The sequence below is a fragment of the Mercenaria mercenaria genome, chromosome 1 (assembly GCF_021730395.1).
Source record: "Mercenaria mercenaria strain notata chromosome 1, MADL_Memer_1, whole genome shotgun sequence".
Taxonomy (NCBI): Eukaryota; Metazoa; Mollusca; class Bivalvia; order Venerida; family Veneridae; genus Mercenaria; species Mercenaria mercenaria.
The window spans coordinates 18,030,736-18,051,426 of record NC_069361.1 but is presented as its reverse complement, the minus strand read 5'-3'; the positions used below and the strand labels follow the sequence as shown (position 1 = coordinate 18,051,426).

At 34.5% G+C, this 20,691-nt stretch overlaps 1 protein-coding gene across 1 annotated transcript in view; it reads right to left on the bottom strand.

Moving 5' to 3' along the window:
- Positions 1 to 20,691, bottom strand: part of LOC123544865 (uncharacterized) — a 67,813-nt gene that overhangs the window by 33,593 nt on the left and 13,529 nt on the right. The window contains exons 9-19 of the mRNA XM_053517391.1: positions 20,528 to 20,650; positions 19,477 to 19,599; positions 18,828 to 18,950; positions 13,779 to 13,901; positions 12,814 to 12,939; positions 12,599 to 12,606; positions 10,918 to 11,888; positions 9,713 to 9,830; positions 8,522 to 8,672; positions 4,994 to 8,131; positions 4,648 to 4,770 (exon numbers count right to left, since the gene is read on the bottom strand). Coding sequence (XP_053373366.1) covers positions 4,648 to 4,770; positions 4,994 to 8,131; positions 8,522 to 8,672; positions 9,713 to 9,830; positions 10,918 to 11,888; positions 12,599 to 12,606; positions 12,814 to 12,939; positions 13,779 to 13,901; positions 18,828 to 18,950; positions 19,477 to 19,599; positions 20,528 to 20,650 — 5,127 coding nt within the window. The remainder of the gene's footprint in view (positions 1 to 4,647; positions 4,771 to 4,993; positions 8,132 to 8,521; positions 8,673 to 9,712; positions 9,831 to 10,917; positions 11,889 to 12,598; positions 12,607 to 12,813; positions 12,940 to 13,778; positions 13,902 to 18,827; positions 18,951 to 19,476; positions 19,600 to 20,527; positions 20,651 to 20,691) is intronic.

The window sequence follows — 20,691 nt, the reverse complement described above, 5'->3', positions numbered from 1 at the left end:
GACTTCAGAATGTCGAATTTAATATATGTGGCGTTTATTGTGAATCCGATTTTTAGCTCAGGTGAGCTATTGTGACCGGTCATTGACGTCCTATCATCGTTCGACGTCCGTCGCCCGTCGTGCGATGTCCGTCAACATTTGCCTTGTGAACACTCTAGAGACCACAGTCGTGACCCAATCTTTATGAAACTTGGTCAGAATGTTTGTCTTGGTGATCTCTAGGTAGGTTTGAAACTGGGTCATGCGGGATCAAAAACTAGGTCAGTAAATCATGTTAACACTCTAGAGTCCACAGTTAAGTTTGAAACTCATGAGAAATGGTCAGAATAATTGTCTTTATGACCTCTAGGTCAAGTTTGAATCTGGGTTATGTGAGGACAAAAACTATGTCACCCGGTCAAATCAAAGGACAAGCTTGTTAACATTCTAGAGGCCACATTTATAACTCTATCTTTATGAAACTTGGTCAGAATATTTATCTTTATGATCTTTAGCCCAAGGTTGAATCTGGGTTATGTGAAATCAAAAAGTAGGTCTCTAGGCCAGATCAAATGAAAATCTTGTTAACACTCATGAGAGTTCGTCAGAATATTTATCTTGATGACCTCTAGTTCAAGTTTGAATCTAAGTCACGTGGGGTCAAAAACAAGGTCACCCGGTCAAATCAAAGGAAAAGCTTATGAACACGTTAGAGGCCACAATTGTGACCCAATCTTTATGAAACTTGGTCAGAATGTTTGTCTTGGTGATTTCTGGGCTCAGTTTGAAACTGGGTTATGTGGATTTAAAAGCTAGGTCAGTAGGCCTGATCAAACGAAAATCTTGTTAACACTCTAGAGTCCACAGTTTAAGTTTGACACTGAAGACAAATCGTCGAAAGGTTTGTCTTGATGACTTCTAGGTCAAGTTTGAATCTAACATAGGTTACTAGGCCAGATCAAAAGAGAATCTTGTTAACACTCTAGAGTCAAAAGTTAAAGTTTTAAAACTCATGAGAAATGGTCAGAATAATTGTCTTTATGACCTCTAGGTCAAGTTTGAATCTTGGTCATGTGAGGTCAAAACTATGTCACCCGGTCAAATCAAAGGAAAAGCTGGAACCATAGAACCTTTTGGGAAAAAATGCGTTAAACAAAATCAGTATGAAAATGAAACTTATGAACTTTTGTTAAACAGCACCCTGCAGTAAGTTTGAGACCATAGGACACCCCAAGTGTTGGAAACATTACAAAATATATAACATATCTATCAAGGGGAAATATAATACAGAAGGCAATATTTAAGGTGAGTAAAGATTTTAATAAACAGTCATGTGTATTCACTAAATATTTTTATATATAAAAAGCAAATATAAATAAAGACATTTCAAGCAGCGCACAATTTACCACAGCACAAACTTCAAAATAACACAAAGAAAATCAACGGAGTGCAATTGTCGTTAAAAACATTACTTGAACAAAAACGTCTTCCAGAGCAGTGTAAGCAAATGATAGTTTCACGCCTTACAATTATATTTCGCCTTACAATTATATTTAACGCGAAAAAAGGGTAAGAAAGCAACACATTTTATACTATGTTCAAGTGAGGAAAGTTCTTTTATATATATCGATACAGGTGTAATACATGTCAAGATCTAAAAGTTAAAAGACAAACATAATCAAATGAATGACACATATTAGTGCTGACAAACTCAGTAAGGATGGGCATAAAGAAACAAACCTTTATAAAGTCAACAATTCCTATTGCATTTTTTTAAATTATGACTGAAAGATTTGCTTTATTTTTAAAAATATATATTTACATCTTGTATTCTTTCTTAACCTTGGACAATTGTTTACGCTTGAAGTTGCACCAGTTGACAATTAAGAGAGAGTCTTTGTTCAACAATGACATCATAAAAGATTCGAAAAGTTCATGACTGAAACTTTTCAGCAATAAAATTTTATATACTACAATGATAGAAACAAAAACACAACTGTTGGCCTCTATTATGACACAGACAGTTCGGTTATAAGCAAAAGGATTCAAAGTTATATATAGCGATGGCGACGGTTATAATCAAAACATTAAAAATAAAATACAAAAGTCTTTATATCAAGAAATATCAAAGTTTCCTCTATTGTCACACATATTTACGTATATGCTCCATATATGCTCTAAATGCATTAAGGAGATACGTAAAATTTATTCTAAACGTTGTCAAATTACATGTGAATTACGTAAAAAGAACACTATGAGTTGCTATCCTTTGAGTTATAACAGTGTGTCACTGTCCGTTGACAATTAAAATACACAAAATTGTGCAACAGACAAAACTATGTGGAATTCCACTATTCACAAAATGCTCAAGTCTATCTTAAACTGCTTTATTTTTTATTTTATTTCTTTTGAATAGTTCAATATCTAACATATACACCTTTTGCATTTCTACAATTCAAAACGTTTGTAGAGGACATAAATGACATGTCATGACACTAAAAACGTAACTTGGCACAAAAGATTGAAAATAAAAAGACACAATTAGTTTAAATAAAAGGCACACAATTTATATACATGTATGTAATGGTGAAATGATTTTTATTGTTTTTATGTATACCCTTGAAAAACAGTCATGATCTTCATTAAGTTATCATGAATATCAAACGGAGATTTCTTCAAAACAATGATTCAAGTAAATGTTAATTAACACTACAAGATATAGATTACTAAAATCTTATCATATAGCACAGGATTACAATATTTTTTCTATGCAAAACAAACGAAGTAAATGCGCTCGATCTGATTAAAATAGCTCGAGCATATTGAAGTCAGACCTTGTGTAAGAGCATGCCATTTAAATATATTGGCCGCTCGATTATCTTGTATTCATTAGTTCAAAGGTGTAACCCTATAGTACAATATTGTTACATGAATAAAGTAATGTACCATAAATATACCATATATTATATAGTTATATACAGAATATTGTTCTAGAGCATGTATTATTTTTCCTGTGATATCGTATTCGTTATTTCATTGGCATGACCTTTGTTGTGAAGACATGCTTGTTAAATGATGTCTTAACTGGACCAAATGACCTTTCTTCTACTTCTACTACTGGTCCATCAGATAAGATCTTCTTAGAATGTACACTCTCTGTAACGTCGATGTTTAATGTGTTTGGTAGTACTTTCGTTATACTGTGAAAGACGGTAAATACATTGTTTTCATAGTGTCATAAAATATATTTAGTGTTACAAGAATGAATCGTCATTAAACTAGCTGGGCAAGTTCTATAACGTCAAATCTTGATAACTTAGAAAAGAACGCAGAATAAGCATTGTCCCAGCAGTATGAGGCATTAAGGTTTAAATGTTCGGTTCGTGTTTCCTAATTGAATTTGAATTTTTATGACAAATAATTATGGTATAACACACTTTGAAGGATGATACATTTACATTCGTTGCCAATTAATATAGATATAATCATACCATTATACAAATGTCATTATTAAGTAAGCAGCATTGTTGATTCAATAATTTTGTGAAAATTAGAATTATTGATAGTAAAGTATCATTTCCGATAGAAAAATACACATACCTTAGTTTTTTGATGACAATAAACGCTGTTACAGCAATTGCCGTCGTTGCAAATAGAGCACCTGATGCAAACAGTGCTATATGAAAGAATAATTAATATATACTTGAGCAAAATAAACACTACATTATCGTTAATTCACGTTACGGCCATGTACTTGTAAGAAAAGTACTTTGCATTGATTTAAAATCTGTTTTGGTCTTTGATGTTGAAAATGGAAAGAGCTGAGTATGCATCAGCTCTATATCTCTTTAGTAAAATGAAGATTGGAAAAAAATCCTTGAAATAGTTTAAACTCATTCAGAATTCATTACATAGAATACACCACAAATAACGTTACCTATTTTGGTTATTTGTTCATCTTCTCCAATTTCGTCTTCTTTTGACTCCCCTGAAATAGTTAAAACATAATCTAATACAAATATAGAAAAGGCTACAGGTAGATCTTTAACATGTTCTACATGAATCTGTACATCATATCTTGCCGCTGTATATGAATCCTGTATCACATTCACATCCACACTTCAGAGTCATTGTATATAGAAGTCATATGTCTATCATATGAAGAAAAAATAGTTTAGCTGAATATGGTGAGCGCAGATCTATGGATCGCGGTGTAATGAATTCAAGATACAAGACGCAAGATAAAACAATAGTACATAAATAAACAACATAAGCGACCGAGTTCGGTTCCCTGGCGAGGCGTATATTCTCCGTGATGATTTGAAATAAGATGTTATGTCTGAAATTCGTCCTACACCTCTGATTCACGTATTACTCTCAGAAAAAGGTAAATACTTGTACAGAATTGAGGCGCATTGGTTTACTGTCCGCCATTATATCACTGAAATACTGTTTTAAAACGGGGCTAAACCAAAACCAAACAAACAAATATGTTTTTACACTAAAATGTAATTCGTTCTGAAAAATGTTGAAATTGAAAAATTGAAGATTTATATTCTCGAGTCTCTTTACTTATGTGAATGGTCAGCTTGAAGCCTATGCTTAGCACAAATATCATCTTAATCCCGTTTCTATATTAAAGACTCAATTATTTGAATTATTGCTTACCAGTACATGTAGATTTGTCTCCGTTCAGAGTATATCCTTCACGACAACTGCATTTGAACGACCCAATAATATTTGTGCAAATATGCCCACAATTCCCATTTCTAGTCCCGCATTCGTTTTCATCTTAAAATGGTTCAAACAGTTCAAATTTTACATGTCAAACTGAATTTTTTTAGCACTAACATATTTCTTAGTTAGCTGAATGAATATTAAATCAAAATCTAAAATTCAAATACATTTAAAATGAAACTTCTGATTGAAAAATGCATGTTTGATTAATCAACGATTAATTTACTGCGGCAATGTAAAATACAATTTTTGTTCAAGACAACTGACTATTACCTACCATGCATAACAACCAGAAGATGCGCCTCATTTGATGTTATATTTGCAACAACATTGCCTGCGATGCAAGTATATATACCACTGTCATCGGGTGTCGCAGACGATACCGTCATCTGCATCGATTGTTCATTAGTTAAATACTCGTCATTTTTTAACCACCAGAACTGCGGAAATGGATCGCCAGTTGCATCACACGTGAACACAACATCTGTTGAGTTGAGTACGGTCTGATTCTTCAGATCGGATACGAATGTTGGTGCCAAAGAACAAAACGGATTAGCATCGGATAAGTAAGTTACATTTGACGTCACGGAATCCAGCGCGATTGAAATGTCAGATATCGCATGTGTCTCATTCTGGAAGAGTTCTATTAAAACAGCTTCCAGATCGATTATTGAAGTTCTAATGCTGTCAATATCAGGTATATCTTCCGCTTCATAGAGATCATACAACGTTGAAATCGAGTAGAACACACAATCCTTGAAGTCAAAACATTCTGTTGCGTTGAAATAGTCTTTGGATGTATTAGCCATTGCCACAAACCAACTGTCTAGAAAATTTATCGACTCTATAGACTCTTTTATTTCAGCCATGTTTTCAATCGAAACGTTTGCGACCGTGCTGATTTCAGTCAGAAGAAGATCATTTTCAATAGCTTGTGTTATGTTTTCCATCAACTTTTCAAAATCGTCATCAGTCATATTGTAATCATTCTCTGCATGCTCTTTACTTATTCCCAGGTTTTCTAATGTCATATTGTCGGCTAGACCAGTGGTCGTAAATTGTTGAAGTTCATCAATCAGTGAGCTTATTTCATCTATGGAAAGCATTGATTCATTGACAATGTCTTGAAGAGATTCGAAAGCAACTTGCATGAAATCTATTACAACGGTCATTTTCTTACATTTCTCATTGAAGAGAAGCACTCTACTAGCATAATCTTCTTCGATATTAGTCCCCATTCCAGAAATATTATTTGAAATATCTATGCTTTCATTCAAATAAGTGTCTTCGGATCCGACTTCTCGAATTGTTCTCAATATGCTTGCATGTACCTTTGCAGATGCTCTAAATGTTATTTCTCTTCGCTTTCGACCAATCCCAAAAACGTTACCAATCTGCTTCATTAACAAATCAATTGTAGCACGAGCTGCATTCCAAATACTTTGAAGAATATTCTTAAAATTGATTTTAATTGAAATTGTCTTCCAACCTAACTTGAAAGCATTGACATCGCAAAAGACAGAAAACACCGGTAGATCTTTTGTCGATATTTCAACATCAAAACCACAGTTTTTAACGTCAATAATAGACTGAATGCCGAATTCAATAACAAAGGTCAAAACGTTTACCGCAGCTCCCAAAGCATATTTGACACCTTCGAGCACTAATTTGGCGGCTTCAAGAACGCCTTTAGCAAGCTCCAGCCCAGTATGCGCCAGCTCGAGAAGACCTTCTGCAACTACAACTGCTACACGTGATTTATCAACAATTACCTGAGCAACAGAAACTACAACTTTTGCTGCATCCAATGCTAGCATCGGTAGTCTTACGAATATCTTTGCGGCTTCTAATAACGCATATGCAACACCCCTTACAATTCTACATGCTACGTTTGCTGCTACGCAGATTGGATCAGGTATGCTAATCAAACACCCAGTCTTTGAGCAGCATGGGTACGGAATCCACCCTTTCCAACATGTTTTACACTTCAATTGAGGCAGCACGCAAATACTATCACATGATTTGATTCTACAAAGATTATCAACGTTTCTCTGAGCGTTCCTAAGCTTTTCCAAGGCTTCTTCAAACGGTCCCTTTGCTGCTTCAAGCTTCACTTTGGCAATTTCAAGAGACGCAACTGCTTTATCAAACGCTGCATATGCACTATTAACGTTTTCTTGCTTATTCCTGATCCAAAGTTGTGCTTCAGTTAACTTATTTTGAGCGGATGTTAATCCATCCTGTGCTTGATTTAATCGCCTCTGTGCTCCATCCGCAATAATTGTAATCAATTTTTTCAAAGCATCGAAATAACTATCTTCAAATGAAGAGCTTACGGTCTGTATCTGTCGTTTTTTACGGGCTTTAGCAACGAACCTTCCTTGTACCCTTATCACCAGGTCGTACCAGTTTCCTCCTATTTCAGCAGAGACATCAAGTTGTGCAAGGAAAATGTCCCAAATATTTCCTTCAAGATACAGATAAAGGCCATTATTGGTCAGAAAAAGATCTCCCGTGGCTTTCATTCCGAGTAACTTAGCAAATAATTGCAGCTGAAAGACAAATTTATCAGTGTTGACAGATAGAGCTGCTCCAATCCCTATTCCTTTTTCGTAGCTGAAAAAATTGTTTAGTTTTTTCTGAACTGATGCTCGTCCCAAAATTCTCATAGCTTGCTCTCCCCTTAAATGTTCCATCACTTTACCAAATCTGCTGCATTTAAAAAGACTGTCAGTGGAATACACCATTTCTATATCGAATTCCCCTAATTGCACAGTCTTAACAATTAGATTTACGGTGTATTTTATGCCAAAACTTGAGAAGGAAGTTGCCTCCTTCATTAACGTGTTCGTGACATTTGTTAAAAGCCTTGAAATTTCTACCTTAAAAGCATCGATTTCATTGTTAATATCGTTTTCAAAATTAGAAAATTGTTCTTTCTCAATGAATTCAGTGTCATAAAAGAAAAGAGTTGTTTGATGTTTCATTTCCGTAAAGAGTATCCAAACTTTGTCTAATAGTGGTTTGATATCTTCAAAGGTTTCTGTATCTAAATCAGCTTTGATATTTTGAATAAGTTCCTTCAAAGAAGTGAGAATTGGCAAAATATCATTAACTGTTGTTACTGTCGTATTTTTAAAACTGATGCCATCATTTAAATCTTGAAATTCAAGAGTCATCAGTTCAATAATGTTGTCAACAGAAGTTTCCAAATTTAGAATGTAGCTTTTGATATTTATTTCTGACGGCACTAAAGACGGTTCATAAGTCGAGAAAACATACGCTTTTTGTCTCAAAGATGAATGCCAGTCTCCTAGGAATGGAACACCTTCAAAAGGAGTGGCTAGTTCCATCTGTACAGTGAAGAATATACCCGGTGGGTTTGAAGTCTCTCCACACCACGATCTTTGTTTACCTAGAATCAACGTGTATAAAACTGTGTATACTATGAAAGCATTAATATTCGTGGGGGACTAATTTTCGTGGATTTCGTGGTTGAGTCAATCCACAAAATTTAATCCCAACGAACAAGTAAAATTCCCATTCATTTTATGTTCAAAAGTTGAAATCCGACGAAATTGCCGTTTTAACCAAAACCACAAAATTTCATGCCCACAAAATTAAATGATTTTGATCAAAATGCCATGTACTTATATATATTAGAATAAGGCATTTTTTGTAACAGGTAATAGAGGACACAGTCTATCCCTTCGTTATGCGTCAACTTAGTTTGCTGGATTCTCAACAAGGTGGCGTAAATTCGTTGGTTGCAAGATAAGTAACAATGAATTTAGAAAATACTTACCGCCAATCGAAACGTATGCTTCGACCTCAGCATTTACAGATTTTTCCAAATCTACTTCAAAATATTTGCCAAAAAGACGAAACTTCAGTGAAGGAGACATTCGGACAAGAGCATAGGCATTCCACTCATCCAGATAGACGGATGAAAGCATCTTAAAAAAAAATGATAATTAGACTTTATCTGAAATTCTTTATTTGTAACATTTTAAACACCGAAATAAGCTGATCTAACAGACTTTCAGATTGCTTACCACAGTACAGACCACAGACACTTACTTCTTTCAGACAGTTGCACCGTAAATTTGTATACTCATGATACTAGCAATGATACTGATATCGCGAAACTTACAGCAGTGGAGAAAAGTCAGATTTATTACTTAAAATCCAGGTAGTTCTGTATTATTTCATACAAGTTTATTTCAGCCTGGCTGTAATGAAAGCTTGAATGATATTTCAATCATAAAAACTCGATTTCTAGTAAACAGAAAATTCAGCGTAAGTGCCATATAGGAAAGAAGGTGTGGTCGTGACGCCAGTTAGACTAAAATTCACAATGTCCGGATTGAGTGACTGACACTTTTACTACAGGACCATCGCTGCTCTTTAGTACAGTTTTGTTTTTTGACGTACATGTTTAGGACAAATCAAATATTTTTTACGTTGTCCAAAATATCTGGTAGAAAGAGTTTGTAACTGATTAGCAAAATGCCAAAAGTGACTAGAATTTTCAGGGACTTCATATTCAAATCCTAACTATAGTTTAAACACAAATAGTTTTGCAGGCAGATGAAACGAATTGAAACAAAAAAAGAAAACAGTGTTTTTATGTTCTGACTACTTTTAGACAAAATAATAAAATTGATGTCACTATTTTGGAGCACATAGTGTGTAAACGTAAAATCAACTATAAAAAGGAAAACCTAAAACCAGGCATTTTCAAATCGGAACAATCGCTGTCCAATATCCTTTGGAAATACAATGCATATTATTTACCAAAATATAAGCATTTTGACGTTTTCAGTTTTGATTCGAAATGACGTATTGAAGCATCAAAACAAATGTATTCAGAAGCCCACCAGTTAAAGTAAACGCAGTTCTGTTTAAAGACTTGATCGTTTGATATTTAAACGTTCTGTTGAGAAATTATTAGGTATAAGATAACATTAAAAAGTTGTAAAACGTTAAAGATTACAGTTTCCAAGTTCGGCACTCCTAGGTACATATCGACACTTCCATCAATGGTCCAATAGTTTCCATCAATTGAAATGTCTCCTCCTACCCAGACATCAGCAGGGGAAAGAAGGTCCAAGCTAGGGCGTGGAAGTAAAGAAATAAGTAAAGTGATCATCAACACACAAAAAGCGGTAGACATACTTTTTCCAGAATCTTATAACACATCATTTTCTTAAACGACAAACTTAATGTTTACTAAACTACAACGGTGAGGTAGGGGTACAATCGTTTCGGCTTATTTTGTGCGCCGCGTAATTCTGCGCCCCTTATTTGCATATTCAAATAGATAAGATAAATGTCAGAAAATATTTAATCAAACACTTCAGTAACTGTTGAGTACGATAACCATTCCTGTCAGAGTATTTAGCACATTTACATAGCAGTAATTTATATTCATGCATAAAAATCATTCCTTTCTGTGTAAAGAATTTTACCTTCAGAATTTTATAAGGTCCGTCAAGGTTGACCGAAGCTGGTAATAAATTATCATAAAAGACGAATAATTAGCTATGTCAGAGCTATTCATATTATCCTTTGATCAAGAGGATATCAAGTATTAATGCCTGGTCCAACAAAAATATGTTTATCTGGAAATAATCCATGCACTTCAAATGGCCGCCAGTTTGATCAAGTATTTGTGTTCAGAAACTTAACGTCTCGATTTTCATATAATTAGGACTGGATAATAATTTTTCAAAGTGGTTTTAAATCAACTTTCGTGATTGATCTTTAAATTTATGTATCGACAGATCGAGAGGTAATAAATTTGCTAAACTTTTTGTAAAGACAAATACTGTCAATACTTTAAAAATGCTAAGAGTAGTCCCTAATAACGAATAAATTAATATTATTTAATGAAATAATTAGGAAATATTGAGAATCAGTCTTTGAAATACGCCTCTATCATACTTTGCTACTTAAAAATTATCTGAATATAAAATATTAAACCGACAATACTTAGTACGCAGAATTAGCCGACTAATTATGTGCGACATATGCACAGACATGACACAAGGATGACCTGAAATTGACCTTATTTCTTGCAATTACGATACTGAAAATTTTCATGAACATTAAATTTAAACAAGAAGACAAAATTGCAATGTCTACAACTGTCCAGAGCCTCTTAGAACCCAACAAACACTGTAAATCGGCAACACTTACGGGTATTTGAACATTGTATCGCCGTTCCATAGTTCTAACTCAGTAGAGTAACTACTAACAACGGATAGACCAATCCCTCTTGGGAGTACACGTAACCCATACTTCTGCTTCAGTTGCTTGAAAATGTTTATACTTTCCAAGAAACTCCTCGATTGCTCTGGTATCATAAGGAAAAAGCTGCTCTCATTATGGTAGCTAAGATCTACGATTATACAAAATTTATTTCCTTTAGCAGGCAATGGAATTTTAACGTCCTCACCAAGTACACTGAGTGAAAAGACAGTATCAAATCGAAATACATTATAGAGATGATCATGGATAACGGGAGCCCCGTTACACCAGTCGGTATCCTTCATAGTATCGCCATAAATTATGTCACTTTTGACATCGTGAATTTCAACTGCGGAATCGCTTGACTTATCAAAATCGATCCAGTTTGGTAATGAGGTGCTTAAGGAAACCAGATATGTTCTCAAAAAGGATCCATGGGAGAGAAAATCGTACATGTCTAAGTCAGTCAAATTAAAAGTTCTACAGTCTTGGGATGAGTCGCCGCTCTCAAAGACGTTGTCATCACTCGATGAAGAGATGATGTTATAACTAAAACTGCAGTCTGCTTCTGAAATTACAACTTTGAGGCCGCGAAGCGATAATGGTAAGGACATAGTGCTCATTTCGACAAAAGTAATGCCCAAAGTGTAGAAAACTGACGGCTGTTCTTTCTGTTGATACCACTTCAATGTAGATTTCAGTATCAAGTCATTATCTACACCATCCGTGCATTGTGCGACCGCCAACGAGAAACATGCCTCCGGGAGCAAGGACCCGACAATGTTGTATCGTTCAAACACTGTGCCTTTGGTATCATCTACAATATATAAAATATTCATATAAATTAATAATTCGATTCTTCTTCGGTAATGTTGTAGAATATAACATTTGCCACTTTTCGAAAGTGCATGTACTTGGTACTGTTTATAAAATTAAAGTATTTTTCTTTTCACTCAATATGTTATTTTACGATTGCCTTGATTAGGATATAACATACTAAGTCCATTATTTTGTTTACAAAATGCAATGTTCCGTTTTGTATCTATTTGCATATACTTCATTAAATCTGAGTAATCGAGTATAAAAATTAGTAGGTGTCATCATCAATACAACTTACGATGAAAGTGCATACGCTTAGAGTTTTTGAAATGCTGTTTGGCCCATTAATAAGCAGGTAAGCATTTCAATTGCTGGATAATTTAAGGTTCTTGTTATTGACTTTTATGCAAATATTATCTAACAATATAAAAGAAGGTTTGACATGGTTATTTGATTAAATTAAATTCAATGATAAATCCTTAAAAAGAAATCGAATGACTAATATTCCTACAAAGAAATATAGTCTAGATTTTACGGTGATACATGCGACAAAAATATTACATAGATTCCTAATCCACGGAAAAGAGATGTTACGTTAATTATATTGTGAAAACAGTTAATTTTCTCGTCGCCACCAGTTATGAAGATTTAACTCATTGCAAAAAAAAATAAAAAAGACGCGCATATTTCCTCTTGAAGCTTCAGTATTTTAGTCACAATTTAGTATTCAAATGGCCCACATTTATCATGTTGTAAACCTCTCTCTACTCTTACAATTAAAACCTTAGCAAGTATAATTACATGTGCCTACTAGCTTTCCTGCAAAGTTATGTTACAGAAGGTTATATATATTTCGGGAAATGCATGAGAAAACATTCTTTCAAACAAAAGGACCAGATGACTGTTAAGGATAAGATGACTGACAAGGACAAGATGACTGGCAAGAGTAAACCTAAATGGCCCACTTCGTCCACTAAATTGGTATTTCATTTCTTTAAACAGTTTCTCTGCACTTTCATATAATACCTCTTGGGCAAGTAAATCCGTCTTCCTGTAACATACTTCCATCGAAACAAGCGCATTCGAACGTCCCTTCTGAATTAGTACATACCTCTTGACATCCGCCATTAAGTAAAAGGCACTCGTTTATGTCTAAAATTGTGATGGATACTGTTTACATTTTTCTGTCAATTACAAAAAATTTGCCGTATAGTTCGGTTTAAAGGAAATCAATAATAAACAATGGTTCTAATTTTTTTTAATAAATACTCTCTATAAAAGCATACAAAGCTCCAACGGATTCTAGCGTCTAAGCGATATTCACCATAAGTTACAAAACAATTCAAAGAAATAAATCGGCACGCGGTTAATATTACCTGCGAATAACATACTTTATGTATAAATAGATTAATTGACAATCTATATATTGAAATACAGAATAAGCAGTTACGTTTATTGCGCATAAAAGAAAATTATCAGCTAATATCTAGGTGATAGGACTTTATGGTGACGGCAGTTTCACACGTTCCATATTCGCTTATTTACTCTCTCATACGTCTTGCAATTTGAATTTATCCCTGCAAATACTCTGAAATGCCCAACTTTAACCTCGACATTTTTGCATTATGGTTCCTTACAAATATTATTTTTACTTTAAAAAAGAAACTGCAACAACACATTTCTAAGCTAAACGCTGGCCTTATAACCAAGTACTACCACAAATAAGTGTGCCCGTACATATGTACTACTACTATCTGCTTGACATGTCAATTAATTAAATTGTTAAGATAACATTTATACATTTATCTGAAACATTTAACCTGTATAACGGCAAACCTTGGAAAATTTGCTCAACAGAATATGGTCATAATTTTTTGTATCCATGCATACTTATATCAATTAGATAAATATTTAGGCATCTTATATAATCCAGTAAGAGTGACAAACATTCACCATTTCCAATGAGTGAAATACTGAGGACAAAAGCTTACCCGAACAAGTATGTAGGTCAGTCTCTAATTCATATCCGGTATCGCAACTACATAGATAGGAACCAAATGTGTTCGCACAACTCTGTGAACATCCAGCTATACTTTGCTCACATTCGTCTATATCTGCAATCATATTTTCAGATTATAGGTTTATTAATTTAATAAACAGTTTATTGTTCTGGCGAGATGGGAATATGCCAATCCTGGGTCATAGGAAGTGCCCAAGCGCGGAATCCTGCGTTCTTTACCTCTGATTCATGTGGGGAACTTGGCAGTTACATTGTACAGGTACTGGTACTTTTCGTTATCTCACTAAAACAAACAAATGTTCTTCTTATTGTACGCTAATTTCGGATTCGAATCTGTTTATGCTACCATGTAACTGTATGCATCCGCTAAATAACCACGGACACTATTGCACAGTGATATAATATTCGGTCCGTGAAATCAACACGATGCCAATTTCTCCTTTATCAATCAAACTACATTTAAAGATTTTATTTAGAAACACCTTCGCGGCAAACAGACATCGACCAGTGTGAATATTTTTTTATATCTTTTCGGGACATAGACAAATGTTCGTTCAATGTCGCCGGAAGCTTACTTTATTTAAACAGTTGAGGGATAATAATGCCTGAATAAATCAAACTGCAGAATTATATTAGAGAATAAGAGAAAGTCACGAAAACGGCAGAGAACACAGCGGAACAAAATCAGAGAAACTACTTCAAAAAATGAAGAAAATGCCCTGAGCGACCATAGCTAAGCTCTTAGATTACTAACACAAGTCAACAGTCAATATACACGTCGAGATCAATTTGAAACACCTCAAATCGTGCACAACCATAAGCATCTTCCACACCAAATGTGAAAGATAAAATTTAACTCCCGAAGCGTGTTAAACTTAACACTAATAAATGAATAATTTTCCTAAATATTAACTGAAGATCAATCAAGAAACCGTCTCAGACATTTATCAAGCTGCTAACTGGGTCAAACCCTATATCATCAGTTGCACGGACACCTGGCTTAAACCTATACTGTGTTGGTGTGCCGTAAAACCCAACTCAATCAATCATAAACCCGAAGTCGAAACTACTAAATTTTTCAAGATAGTCTTAACTAACAAGTATTCTGGGTCGACTGACCGAACATTCAAGGTGGCGGGGTTCTAACTATTTCTAGGTAATTGACCTGTTCTCAATACTTACTGTAAATTACTCATGGAGCAAAAGCTTTCTTCTGGGGTCCAAAATATCTATATAGGTACCTACTACAAACCGCATGAAAATGATGACAAAACTCCGTCAACTTACAATAAATGGTTAATATCACCACCAGAAATAAATTTAATTTGGATCTCTTTCTAAAAATTTCCCCTGCATAAGTCTGTAATACAAAAACCCTACCAAGCCTAGACAACTCTGATCATGATAAAGTCTTTCATGAAATTATTATTGAAATACGCAAACCCTGCCAGCCAAAACAGTTAATTAAAAGATACTTCGAAGCAAATTAGGTAAAATGCTGCATACGCCACCCCAACTTCAGCTTGGAATATGTTTAAAGAAGAACTACATCGCCTTTACTCTCTGCACTATCAAACCAAAATCAGTAAGTCACGAAACGATATCACTTTTTCAACACCAAGACTCTTAGGGTAAATACGTAAACGTGACACACTCTACCCAACAGCTAGGAAATCCTTAAATACCAACCGCACCTTGACAAAACCTTACAAAAGCCTAAAGTATAATATCCATGACCAGACTCAATCACACCGCTGATATTAGTTTGCTTGGTTGCATTCTATGCTTTCAAAAGCTCTTCTTATAGATTTTATTGCTTAGTGGTACCAATCTGAATCTATTATTTTCAATGGCGATTACCAGTCAGGCAGTAACAAAACATTTTATTCATACAATAAGCAAAATAATACAGAAAGCTGTGGCATAGCACCTCTAGACAATGGTCTCATTTACAGTGACCCTTTTGACAAAGCAAACACACTTAATCGGTATTTCCAAAACCTAAAACGTCCAGTCTAAAACAGTTGAGTAAGAAATTTTTTGTCTCACATCAACACTTTTCAATATCTGTCAAATGTTTAGACAAATTACTGCAATGCCTTTCGCCAAACAAAGCCTGTGTTCCTGACGAGATACTACCGAAACTACTTAGAGTTACACCAAGAGATATCACCAAACCTCAATAAAATCTTACCTACTAGTATCTATTGTATTATTTCCTAAGACTGGAAATATGCAGCGGTCGATGACGTATATAACAAAGGGCACAAAGTCTAAGGCCAGTTAATACAGGCCAATCTCTTTCACATGCATTGCTTGCAAACTCATGGAGCACATGTTGATTTCAAATATAATGGCACATTATGATAAAAACGATCTGCTTAGCCAGTACCAGCACGACATTTGATCTAATTATAGCTGTGAGTCTACGTATTAGCTTCACAGGAGCTGTTTGACAACCTTGAGTGTTAAAGAAAATATTTTATTGTTGCGGACTTTATTTATGCATTTGGCAAGGCTGATCACATTTGCCCAGCCTCTGGCATTATGGTGGATTATATCATTCTTAAAGGACTACATTCAAGGATTTGTAGTTGCTGGCTGTTCCGCAAGACTCAGTTCTCGGCCATTGTCTCTTCCTCTCCTAGATAAATTACCTTCATGGCATGGCCCATAAAAACAAAGCCAGACTCTTTTGCAAATTATACTGCTTAGATGCAACTAAATATCTTGGGTGACTATAACTACAGGTTTAAATTAGTTGACCCATATCAATCATATTACATCTAAAGCAGACAGTTCTATCCATTTCATCAACAGTAAAGTCAATATAAAACAAATACAAGACCTTATGTAAGCCCCCAACCAGACTATTATTCAACTGTATGCGATCTTACTAGCAAAATTGAAATAATTAACAGGTCTACCGCACGTTATGTCTTAAAACTATGACTACACAAGCAGAGTTTCCACATGATAATACCCTAAACTGAAAACGCTATACCAGAGCAACAACAGCGTCACAAAACTTTTGTGATCGTGTTTTGCAAAATCTGATACATTGTATAACCTATAACATCACCTAACACACGAATTACCTACTTCCAAACACACACACATAATATAACTCAAACTGCTTTTAGACCGCCTCGGTAGCCTAATGGTAGAGCGCACGCTTTGAGTGCGGAATGTCGTTCGTGGGTTCGATCCCTGGCCGCGTCATAACAAAGACGTAAAATGGTACTAGTAACTTCCTCGTTTGGCGCTCAGCATAAAGAGGATAGTACTAGGACTGGTCATCCCGATGTCAGTATAATGTGACTGGGTGGGGTATCATGTCACGTGTCTATGGCGTCATATTCCAGTGAGGCAGCACTATAACTTGGGCATTGTGCTCACTGCTACAGGTAGACACCGTCGTTTATATGACTTAAAAAATGTTGGAAAAGAGGTTAAACCCAAACACAAACACAAACACACACACACACACAAATTCCTTTTATCCAAGAACAATTTGAACTATGTAAAGCGCCTTTGAACGTGAAATTGATCATGAAAAGGGCGCTATATAAATCTGGTATAATAATAATAATAATAATAACAATACTACTCCATGCAATGTCAGTCTAGCCTCAGCCTTGGTCAATTTTGTGGGCGGCTGACTTCTGTATACCATATTTGACGTATTTCTCTTGTTTTTAACCATATCACTGTAGTCTTTTTAGTCTTTCGACCTTGCACCTCGTGAGATGTTTTTCTCCAACTTTTAACAAATGCCACATGACTTGCGCCTCCACAATATAATCGTTAAGGATTGTGTGAAGTAAAATATAAAAGAAGAGGTAGAATTTAACAGCTTAAGAGTGTGATTGAAAAAAAAATGGATAACAGTTCACATAGTTGGTGCAAGTTAAAGCTACTTTCCATGGAATCGCAAGCAATCTTATCATTTGTCTATATTTTCTTTATGCCATTTCTATATTCCATTTTGTTACTTTGTAATCGCTTATTTTCCTCGAGTACCGGAACCCATATTTAGAACATGAAATTGAAAGTAGAGTAATATTTCCGGAATTTCCAGTACGTCAAAAAAAAACCTGGATGTAAACAATCAACATAGGCGACTCCGAGCAGTAGTTCAGAGATTTCGGTAAGATAAATTGACCGTAACATGTATGTCTTGGTTTACGTAGCATAAATTAGATTTCCATATTCTGTGAAAAAGTCTGAAGTATGATAGTGACACCGCTGAATGATGAATTATGTAAGCACATGCGCCGAGGTTAACGGTGCTATTTTTATAATTGCTTTGCTATTTTTATAACTGCTAAGTGTCGTTGATGACAGTGAGTAGTTTACCATTGAAATCTTTGAAAGTACGCCGAATTTAACAATTATCAATGTTTCACTATTGAAACCAGAATTATTTGACCACATACAAGTAGAATTAATTTTTTCTATAACGAAATTTAATTAGACTATGGAAAGCAGCTTTAAAGCAGTCAATGTAATATAGTAATTGTGTTCTTTCCAAACCTCGAACTAGCCTGTTCTATTTGCAAGGCTGGAATTTAATGATAGGCGTATGGTAAGCAATATTTTTTTCGTTACAAACTTTATTATCAATTTTTGTCTGTTATATAGAGATTTAAAAAGAACTTTCAAAAATATTAAGGTTTGTATACTTTCTTAATATAATGATAAAAGTGATATAAATCTTTGAAGTTTCAAGCCAATAAAATTTCATAAAGCATCCCCACCTTAACTACTTTGACACAAAACTATTTACAATAAAATGAAAGTTGTCCTTCCTTCTAGTGCAATACTGCTTTTATTCAAATTCAATTGACAACTACAGTATGCTTTATTACATGTAAAACACGTGATTTATATAGGAAATTACTTCCTGCTGATCCGTCTGTTAGTGTTACTGGCAGCATTACTTATGTAAAATATCTTTTACAGATTTGTATAAACAATACTCCTTTGTGCTGTCTATGGATTATGGAAAAATAGGTACCGAAACAGGTTTGTCCATCCATGTCTAACTGGAAGCCTTCAATACAAGCACAATTATATGATCCAGGTTCATTCACGCAAGTCTGTGCACATCCTCCATTGCTCTCGGAACATTCGTCGATGTCTTAGCAAAACATTTTAAACAATAGGTGGTTAGACATTTGATATTCGGTCTCTATATATTTCGAACAATTGAATTTATTATAAATTTAAAAACAGTTCTGTAAAACATCTGTATGACTCAGAAAGATGCAGTAATATCCATCTTCTTTGGATAAAGTCTATTTCTATTCTGACAATTGCCGCAATATGACCACTCTGTTTAGAAAATGTTCTTTATTTCAAAAAAGAAAAAGTGGAAACTCCACAGGTTGCCAAACACGACAAAAATTAAAATGTTGCAGGCTCAGTTTGATTAAGGTAGTAGAAATGCATACTATCGCCCACGCCCTCTAGCCTCGGGTAGAGTAGAATTCAACATTTGCACATGCTACAAGCACCAAAAACAACTTAGAGACATCCGTAAGTCGTACTTGCTTGAAAATTCGAAAATTGATTATAAATATTTTGATACTAGTATTTCAAATGACGTGTCATCACGTTAATAAAGATATGTTCAATAACACCAGGGTGTAGTGTTTAAACAATACCTTCACAGTTTAAGTCATTCGTGGTGAGTATAAAGCCTAGGTTACATCCACACGTGTATGACCCAACAGTATTTTCGCAGTGAACTTCACACTCGGCACTTCCGTCTGCACACTCATCTATGTCTATTTAAAAAGGAGAATCCGTCAGGTACAAATATTTCATAATATTGTTTGCATTACTCAATGGTCCTATTTCGAAGAAAGATTTAGACATAAATATAAAATGTATATACAACTCGAGGACTTTTAATATCATACTAAGTAACTAAGGATAATTCGAAAAATATTGTTCAAAATGCAATGTTATTATCAAACGATGTCAACGAAGGACTTTGTAACATTAACATATATACAACATTATATCAGTTTCTATATTACATTTCGATGTAAGTAAGACAAATGGTGTAACATTTCTAGCTTGCCAAAGCTACAAACTACACTACAACAAAACAGTGAAGACTTCATTTTACAACCACATCTCACAAAAATACTCTTAGAAGTTGTTTTTACAAAACGACTGAATAACATTTACAGAAGTGCAGATGTAGTGCAGGTTATATATCATACAGGTATCGAATGATTTTTCTCCGAACGTGTACGACAACGACTTTCTTCCCTCATGACATTTTTCGCTGGTTTGTAAATTCTAGACACTTTAGTGTACTGTTGTGACTTGTTAAAAAACAGGTTGAAATGAATAAATTGATATGATATTATTGTTTGATTTTGCTGAAATGTCGACAGGATATCATGGTTATATTGTTCTTAGGGTAAGCTAAATTTCAAGAAAGAACTTTCAATCATTTGTAAGACATTGGCGAAATAACAAATGGCATGTTAGCAATTTTGTTCAGTATATAATGAGTATTATTATCTGAATGAAGCCGTGAGGAGTGTTTGACTATTTCCTTTTCGCCAGATTGGTGTTTACACTTTCCTTAAAGTCTATATCAGTATGCTGTATATACATTTTCAGTGGAGAAGACAATATATTTTGACAAGAATTAATGTATAATAGAATGATATTTATTAAAAGTATCTCATATACTACCTGCACAAGACTTTTCATTCATATTCAGCAGAAAACCAATGTTACATGAGCATGCAAATGACCCACCGGTATTGATACAGTTGTGTTGGCACCCTGAAGTTCCCCTTAAGCATTCGTTAATATCTATGGGATAAATAAGACAAATCGTTTATGTAGTAGCGAAA